Source organism: Corvus brachyrhynchos, unplaced genomic scaffold (genome assembly GCF_000691975.1).
Source record: "Corvus brachyrhynchos isolate BGI_N302 unplaced genomic scaffold, ASM69197v1 scaffold142, whole genome shotgun sequence".
Classification (NCBI taxonomy): domain Eukaryota; kingdom Metazoa; phylum Chordata; class Aves; order Passeriformes; family Corvidae; genus Corvus; species Corvus brachyrhynchos.
The window spans coordinates 3,690,691-3,700,407 of record NW_008237226.1 but is presented as its reverse complement, the minus strand read 5'-3'; the positions used below and the strand labels follow the sequence as shown (position 1 = coordinate 3,700,407).

Genomic DNA, 9,717 nt, shown 5'->3' with positions numbered 1-9,717 from the left:
CCCAGTAATTCAAGAGTGGACCCTCGAAAGCAGTTGTGGGAAAAGCTGCAAGTCATGGGAAGGGACTTTCACATGATGTGAGCAGAGAACCAGCCCGGGCGGCTGTCTCGTGATAATTCCTCCATAGCATGGACAAGAGAGACTCCTCTTCCTAAATGAACTGAACAAGGCTATTACGGAAGTGATAAACAGACTGAACATCTGAAGGGTTGTCTTTTTACATTGTCACTTGGAGAAGGGAGAAAGGTGGGGTGAGGAGAAGTGTTCTGAAGGTGTGATATGATTTTTTTTTTCCTTCTTTTCAGTCTGTTAATAAACTTCTTTATATTCTTTCAAGTTTGGCGCCTGCTTTGCGTTTCTCCTAATTCTTATCTCACAGAAGGTAAATAGTAATGAGTATTTTGGACCAAACCACTACAGTATTCTTATTTAGAATTTTACTTAACTAAAATCTGATTATGGATAGGGAAGGAACTTGTACTCAGAATCTTTTTGGTCCAATTATCCTTATGGAATCACAGTTGTCTGTAAGGCATAACAGAATTCAAGCAAATTTTTTGTCGGTGAATTGTCTCTCTGTTTCAAAAATTTACTTGGAAATAACACCACTTGTTATTACCTGTTTTTCACACAAACTCTGGTATGCAGTAGCTTCAGGCATCATGTTATAAAACAAGAAAGTAAATGCACTATTTTAAAGTCCTGCACTAGTCAGTTTTAGTGTTTTTTGTAACATTCAACCCAGTCTCAGTCCAGGAAGATCCACTGAAACAGTTTCCCTACTCTATTCCACAGATTTGCTCCATTTCAGATTTTCTTTTGTCTTAATTTTTGAGACAAAAAGGCATCAAAATTAAAAAAAAAAAAATTTGGTTTAAATTAAATAAAGATATTAGTGTCATTGAGTATTTTAAAATTAAAGTTTGGTTTAGAGAAACTGTTTCCCAGCTTACTGGCCTCACTGTATCTCCTCCAGCCTCACAGCCTGCAAGACAGTCCAGGTAATTAAGATATGGATAAAATTTCTGTTTAATTTTGACAATGTATTTGTTATGTTCTCAGAGCTTAACTTGAAAATTATAAAGAGCTGTGCTTGAATTTTTTTACAAATACAAAGTAAGAGTACCTACTGAAATACTTTGCAGACTTTTGTCACAATGTAACTGCAACAAATAATGTATAAAATACTTCAGATTTAAAGTATCCTCTGACCTCTTTTTTGTCTAAAGCAGCATACTCAGCTTCAATGCTTTCAGCTTCAGGATCACGTGAAAATACCATTCGAGATTCCAGGTTAAGAGCCAGCTCTTTGTGGTGCTGTTTCTCTGCACAGTCACATGGGGTATCTTTATTTTCATTTTCTGCAAACAGATCTCCACCATGTTTTACTAGAAGCTGAAAAGTAAAACAGCAAAGTAAGCAGTTATTAATTAGCAACTCTAATCCATAAAGAAAAGGCACAGTAGTTAAGAAGAGAACAAAAAAATATGAACAAGAAAAACAGAGAAAAATACAGTAATAATAATAATCTCTAGAAAACAAAGATTCTCTATTGTTATTAATTAAATTACTGCTTACTTTCATGCATAATTACAGCTATAGCCACAGTAATTCCAAAGAACCACAAAATCTAAGAAATATGTTACAAGGCAATGCTGAACAATGTTAGTTAGGTTTTAAAGATTAAAATTCTGCTTTACTGATATGGTCAGTGCCCCACAGAAAATGAGGGGCCTGAGGCCCTCAAGCATGTGTCAAGATGGAGCTAGAAACACCTTTAAATATTCCTTCTACATGGGTACAACTCCACCATTTGTATACTTGTGCTGACAGAAAATAGGAGATTCCTTGAGTAGGAGAGATGAGAGGATACCAATTCACAGGGAGCACAAAATACTACTGGCAGCTCTACTTTGTTTTTCAGGACATGAAAAAAGTGAAATGAAATAATGCTAATTCTAGTAATTCTCATACAGTCTAGTATGGTGCCATTTCACCAACCCCTTCTCTTGCCAGTAACCTCCCCCCCAAATGCAGTCTCTAACTATTAAACCCTTGTGCTGCTCTGCTTAACTTGCTAACTTGTTCTTCTGCTATAAACTGACCTAAGCAAGGACAGCATATGCCACAGATTTTAAAGGCCCAAATGGACCATTCTGTTGATTTATGATGACACCCTTATATCATTACTAAAATGATTCATCTCGTTTCTAAAAAAAATCTATAAACATTATCTCGCCTTCAAGTTAAGATCATGATGTCTGTAACAACACTATCCAGGGGATTTTAAAACTCAGGTTCTAATTTTTATACTTCTAAAAAACTCCAAATTTCTCCAATGTTATCTGTTCTTCACATAAGCCTTTTAGATCATGACCAGACACTCCTTAATTTTTTCTTCAATAGAAGAGAAAATTTCCTTCACCTGTCACTGCAAAATACAGAATGTTTTTTACAAACCCGGATTCATTCTTGTAGATTGGGAAACCTTTCCCACATTCTCCAAAATAAAAAGAAATGCAAACCCAAAAATACTGCAAACCAGTGCAACGACAAGATTTAGTTGAGAAGATATTAGTGTCATTGAATATTTGATCTTCATAGGAGAGTATCAGGCAGAAATACAGATAATATTGGGACAACTACCAAGATACACAGCCAACAGTTAACCTTTGTTCTATCTAAACTTAACATTGCCAAAACTTTGTTAACTTGAGTATCATATTCTGTCTGTTCATTTTAACCTCTAACAGAAATTTTACTGAGGTAACTAAGACCTCTTCTGAGGGGGGGAAAAAAAAAAAAATATATATATATTTGAAAGAACATTCCATAGACTTATGCAGCTCAAAATGTAATCTGCAAGATGAGGAATATGCAAAGCAAGAAGTTTTTAATAATGATGCCATATTTCTCTAGAAGCACTGTTAAAAAGCCTTATGTTGCTTGATTAATTGAGATTAATAATCTAAATAATCATATTAGCAATTTAAACAATTGCAAAAATACCATTTAATACGCCAAATATACTGTGATACTGTGGAATGTATCTGGATGAAATCAAATCTATTCAGCATGTAAGTTATTATTGTCTATTCAATAGTTTGAGATAAGAACATTAATTTTGCCCAAACTATCTTTAGCAATGGGTTCCACACAGCTGTTTTGCTCAGAGAAATCTAACACATGTGAATGGAGCAGTATCAAGACTGCATATTTGACTGCCAGCTCCGAACGAGTCAGCTAGTAGGTGCTTCACCCACAAGGATCTATATTTGGGGTTTCCTTCTCTTATTTGGGTGGGGGAGGGATAGGCAAAGATACAGAACTGGGGTTTTCCTGAAAAGTGCTGAGACAATGAAAAAGGAATGCTGCTCTGAAGTGAGAGTAACCACCGCAAAAATGGGCAAAAGGCACTCCTGGGGTTCTAAGTGACCTTCAGTTTACTGGAGAGAGGGAAGACAACTTGAGGATTAGGCAATTCAGTTTTTTATCTCTTTTTGTTTTGTTAAGAATTTTAATCCTCAAATACTTCCAGGAACAAAGAGGTAATTGTTAAATTCCTTCACTGATCTCTGTTTCAGGCTTGGTGAAGGCATGTAGTGCTCCTGTTCATAAACCTGTTCCTGTTGAAGGAGTTAGAAGGACTACAGATCACAGACTGGAGGACTTAGTATATCTCAGATCCAAGGTCCTCTACCCTCAAGGTAGGGCACATAAAGAAGTTTAAACTTGGGGGTGTACATTATGTTTTTAATGCAGAAACCATGACTAGTTAAGACTTCATAACTCTGGCAAATAGCAATCCACGTGGATCAGACTGTAAATTCTTCTTCAAAGACAAACTGAAAGCAAATTAGAATCAGAAATGGTTTACTCAATTACAGTGCCTATTGTCAAGATAGCATAACCCAGTTTATATAATTAAATGGGGAGCTAGCAGTCTAGTAACTGGATTTATCTAATGAATCACATTACAGACACTGAGAAATAGAATGATAATTTGTAAAGAAGCACAAACCATGAACTTTAATGATGAGTTTAAAAGGAATTGACTTTACAGTCTGCAGTTAAAAGCTGCAGCCCAGAACCACAATTCACTCTGCAGCAGCTGTGATTCTTTCTGACATTACGGTCTGCCTGGATCTTACTGCGTGAGCCCATTTGCCTAATGCTCTTGAAATTGAAACTTCTGAACTGTTGTGTCTATCTCTAATACCACTGAATAGCCCCATTTAGGGACATGAAGGCAGAAACATGCAAAAGACTCCTTGCTCAAATCCCTTGTAAATCTAAAGGCTAAGTTTCTAAATACCAGATACTGAAATATATTGGAAACTCGTTACTAAAGTTTTCTTCTGTTTACCATTTCACTACCAGAAACAACCTTTCTTATGTCAAATCATTTTATGTGAGTGTTTTTCACCAACTTTGTTCAGAGGTCATTAAATGCTAATTGCTGATATCTCCTATTTTCTCATATGGCATGCACATTTGTCCTCTGTTGTATAATAACGTAAATAAAAATATGTTTAAAAGCAAATGTATCTATCATCTTGAGGAAGGATAGATAAAACACCTGTGAGTGAAATGCCTATAGTCAGAACTTATCAGGAAGCTGGACCAGATAAGTGGCACTAAAACAAGAGAACAAGAGCTAGTCCTTTGCAATTAGTTTCTTTACTAAATCTGAAAGAATAAAAACTTGACAATCAAAATAAAAGCAGTAGTAACACAGACCTAAGAGCCTGATATTTGTTTACAAACAAATCACATCACAAGAGGCTCTAAATCAATCTTATAACCGTGATTTATTTTGGATGAAACAATGAGCCAGACAACACCTATATGTCATTCAGTTACATGTATATAGTTAGCAGGGTCTGAGTGTACTTCAGCGAAGACTGCATGGTGACGTGCCTCCCTGGTGAAAATCAGGAAGTATGTAAATAATTTCTAAGGATGTGTTGAAGACAAACTGCTGGTGTGGAGCTTGAGGAGCTGTAACAACATGGGGCAGAGAAAAGAGAAGGTATTGGGGCAAGATTCAGGCTGTGTTACTGGAGGGTAAATATCAGCACCTAACAGCAGCATCCTCTTAACTCCTTTCAGTACTGAGCAGGGAACCAGAGAGGCAGAGGCTTAAATAATAGCATAGAAAATGGCATCAGGAAGATGAGTTTTCATTTGTTAGAAGCTCAAAAAACTAAGGATGATCTGTATACTAACAGAATGAAAGAAGTGTTGGATACTGGAAATAAAAAGACACTATCTGAACTTCTACAGAAAGAACTAATGAAAAAACCGAAGGTAAAGACGAATATTCAGTTCAAGGGGGTGCACCGCTGAGGCTGGGGAATTGACAAACTAAATGAGAATTCTCAGACAATATCTGAAAACTCGACAGAATACAACCAGCAAACATAATGCGAGAATCATAGAGAAGTTCACAGTATTGGAAAGGTGATGCTACGCACATTTTCTAATAAACCCCAAAAAACCTGATAAATAAATAAACAAACTAACTCTATCACCTAATACTAGTGAAATACAATTCTGGAATTAAACAAACAAACAAACAAAAAGCTTTGGTGATGACCTGACTAAAACTGTAACAATAAAGGTAACATGGCTACTAAGAATAGAAATGCTGCAAGAAAGAAATCACAAAAATAAAGGGAACTTCTGTCCCTGCATCTCCCAAGTATATTTAGAAAATATGTAAGCTAATAAATTACTCCTAAATTAAAATTTCAGACTACATAGGTGACTGGATAATAGACAAAACAGTCAGCAAACACATCAGAGGAGGAGCAGCTCCTGACTGTCCAGAGTAGTCTGCAAGACCTAATTCAAAATGTTACCATCAAAGAGCCGCTCATTAACAATTCCCAAAGATTCATTAAACTTGCAGAAGAAAAAGACAAGAAATCCACTGTCTACTTTCAAAAAGTGGTACTAAGTAAGTGTGGGAAAAAATCATCTGTGAAGAGAGACAAACAGGACAGAATCTTATGGAAAATAAGAAGCTGAAGCTGTCTACAGAGGAAGAATATGTAAAGAACAAAGTCTGGGAAAGGTAAACGCAAAATCACAATAAAGAAGACTGACAGTTTTTTGAGCAGTATATCAAGTGCATAACAACTCAAAATAAATAATTTAGAAACATCACACAGTAAATTGTTCAATGTTTTTGTGAAGTTGGTTGCTGGACAAACTGTAAAAGCAATCTCATATAACATATAGCAGAAAAATGGTATGAACTGTTGGAGCCCAGATTCTCTGTGGATGTATTATGCATACTTTATGAAGGACACAAAAGAAAGTCTTTCAAATTGAAGTCTCAGCACAAGAGGTTCTAGAAAAATCAGTAGACCAAATACTAATATAAATCCCCAGCATCAGATGGTACTTATATTCATGAGTCCTAATGAAACTCAAATATGAAACTTCTGAACTATTATAATATGCAGCTTACTGATTAAATCTGTCACAGTACAAAATTAGAAGATAGTAAAAGTAATACCAATACTAAAAACAGCTCCAGAGAACATCAGAAAAGATTATCAGTTTTTACTGCAGAGAGAGGTCACCAGTGAAATCCCAGAGGTTCTGGGACCTGTTTAAGATATGAAGTTGTTATCTAGAAGAGAAGGTGAATAAAGAGGTGATAAACTTTGCTGATGATACTAAGTTACTGAGCGTAGTCTGAATAAACATGAAATTATAAACAGAAGAAAAAGAATGTAAATTTCACATATAAATGCTGAACTCTGAATTAATTGTTACAATTGCAAATACAAATCTTGATGTTAAAATAGACAGACTTATGAAGATGTTAGCTGTTTCCAAAAATGCTAGATGTCTGTTCTTGTGTTCTTTATATTAAATTACCAGCACAATTAAATACTCGTTCTCATTACTTGATATAGTTTAAAAATAAATCTTATGTAAGACCTTCAAAAGTCATTCCAAATTACTCATTATTAACCACTACTTTCACGAACATTAAAAAAGCTGGACACTGTAAATTAAAGACATCAAATCTGTTCTTGAAACATGGACAGCATTTCAAGTCTCAGCTGCAGAGCAAAATAAAAAGAGCTCTAATTTTCTCTCAGGTAGTTATTTCACTTCACTTTACACATACAGGAGGCCTATGCCTACCTTTAAAGCTTTTTCTCCATTGTTACAGTCTTGTAATTAATTCCAATTTTTATATGTCTACATGAGTCTTCTTCATGTTGAGGAGTTATTGTCATGGAGTTAATGTACATGTAATCCATTTCTTTCATTTTTCTCTACAGTGTGTTTTGGGCTGTTTATCTTTACAATTTTTCCAGTTAATGAAAAATAAAAAGTTAATTCAATATACCATACCAGATTCCCTTCCCCACAAAAAATAGCCTTGTGAAACACTGTGCATGTCAGTTACTCATAACAATATACATAAACTTATATATGAACTTTTACCTCGACACAGGTTTTCATCCCTGAGGCAGCAGCATAGTGCAAAGGCGTATTTTTTTTGTTATCGACAGCATCAATGGCTGCTCGTTCATATTGTCCTTCATCCAGCTTTGCTCCCTTCCACTTCAGGATCATTTGCAGACAATCTGCTCTTCTGCAGTCGTCTTCTGAGGGTCGTGTCAGGCGAGGATGAAGAGCTCCTTCTGAGATCATGATCTGAGGTCCCATACACAGCAAGTGCATAGATGTCTCATTGTGCACATTCCGTTTATTTGGGTTACCATCTCTAACGAAAAGGAAAGTTCTGCAGTGGGGGGAAAAAATAGAAGAAAAATAATTAGCACACAATTCCATTCATTTCCTTGAAGTGGGAAGTGTGTATTATGACAGCTCTCCTTTTTGCAAAGACTTTGATTAGCTGTGTTAGTGACAAATGTTCTTCAACAGAGAATTATGATTGGACAGCTCTCCTCCATTCCTCTTAGAAGCTGAGAGCCAAGATCTGGATGAATTATTGAAATATCACTAAGTACCATTACTTTGTCAGTGTATGAGAAAGTTTATTCTACAATTCTGTGTTGCATTATGATAAATGTTATTAAGTCACAAGATTGATAAAATAGGTACTTTATTTCTTCTGCTCTGTCCTGAATAACACATAGCATTTGGTAGTTTGCAAATAGATAATGACAGAGCAATTTCTTAAAAATTAATTCTCCTTTTCTGTATCTTTAGTCAGATGATGATGTAGCACTTACTCCTTCTTAAAATACTATAAATACTTTTCTTGCCAGCACTGCACACATTGAGGAACGACTATTGACTTTTTCACTCTAGAATATATGGAAGTGCAACATAATGCAAACTCTCCCCTATACAGGTGACAGAAGCAGGCAAGAATTTAAGTGTTCTCTTGAATGCTTTAGAGGCAGTTCAAAGTAAAAAATAAACTATTACCCACAAAAAGGATCACCTTAGGAATGAAAGGGAAACAACAGGCTTTTCTTAGAATCACAGCTCTGAATCCTAACAGCACCTGAGACAATACAGCTCCCTGCTGCTTCTTTCCAGCAAGGATTTATAGAAGTTACAATCCAGATCTGAAATGGAAGAAAAATCACACAAGCTCTGTGAATCTAAACTTGCTTTAGCCTTTTGAGGTATACTAAAATAAATTTTTCTTAAGGGAGAGTAAATGATAGGCAATGGCAGAGAGGAAAGATCACCTCTTTGAAGGACTGCAGTCAGAGAGACAGCAATGCTGAAAGAACTCCGTGTGAAGGGAGGAAGAACAGGTATTGTTCCCTCAGGTTCCCAGAAAGGTAATACCAGGCTAAATCTGAAGCATGGCACATACATTCAAAAAGTCACTGCAAAAATGACTGCTCTGTTCCAATAAACCCCCTCACATATAAAGGCTACACAAGTCACTGTATATCTCCTCTCCAGGCTGTTCCCTGACTCCAGTTTGCAAATATGAAAAAAACCAGCTATTCTGGAATCCCCACTAAGTTAGTGCAGGGGCCTAGGTTCTACCCTCCCTGACCACACCCATAAGACTAATGAAAACCAGTTTCAATCATTTTCAGGCAGTTTAGCTGCCTGAAAGCAGGTGCTGCCTGCATACAAAATCAGGTAATAGTGCTCTTGGTGAACAGGGGTGAGAAGAACCTGACAAACTTACCCAATTTGACAAAAAAAAAGTTATTTACCTCAGTTATTACCTTATGCTATAGTTAAAAATCTAAATGCCATCTCCTCTTTCAGTTGTACCTGAATACATCCCACCTTTCTCTGAGTTCCCCCATGCTTTGTTCAGGACAATGAATAATCCTGAAACTATTTTTTTAATAAAGGAAGAGGCTGTACCGGGTGAATGGGAATTTCCCTTTCGGATATTATTGAAAATAGTCTAGACAAGTATTTCAGTAGAAAAAACTAGGCACAGATGATCTGGTCATGCAATGGAAGAATGTCTTGATAGCTGTTTGGTCATTCGGATTCCTGTCCCTTCTTCCTCCTGAAAATTGGAGTGGTTTGAATTTAAAATAAAGCTTATTATTAAACACCATTCTTTTAAATAGGTAGCAACAAAGTATTCAGAGCAAAACATAAAACAGTCTCCTCTATGTTGCCCTGTTTTGGCAGCAAAAATGTTCCTTAGAGAAATCTCTCTTTCATTCCATGATAGCTGACATGATAGATGCATTTGTTAGGCAATATGAATTTGCCAAACTTGAGATTAAA

General features: G+C 36.0%; 1 protein-coding gene across 4 annotated transcripts in view; it reads right to left on the bottom strand.

Annotated features, from left to right (window-relative positions):
• Positions 1-9,717, bottom strand: part of ANKIB1 (ankyrin repeat and IBR domain containing 1) — an 80,185-nt gene that overhangs the window by 36,693 nt on the left and 33,775 nt on the right. For 3 of the 4 annotated variants that reach the window (XM_008629902.2, XM_008629903.2, XM_017729283.1), the window contains exons 3-4: positions 7,474-7,774; positions 1,213-1,395 (exon numbers count right to left, since the gene is read on the bottom strand). In XM_008629902.2, the coding sequence (XP_008628124.1) occupies positions 1,213-1,395; positions 7,474-7,774 (484 nt within the window). Of the gene's footprint in view, positions 1-1,212; positions 1,396-7,473; positions 7,775-8,443; positions 8,571-9,717 lie in introns of all 4 variants that reach the window. The other variant, XM_017729284.1, reaches the window with a different exon arrangement.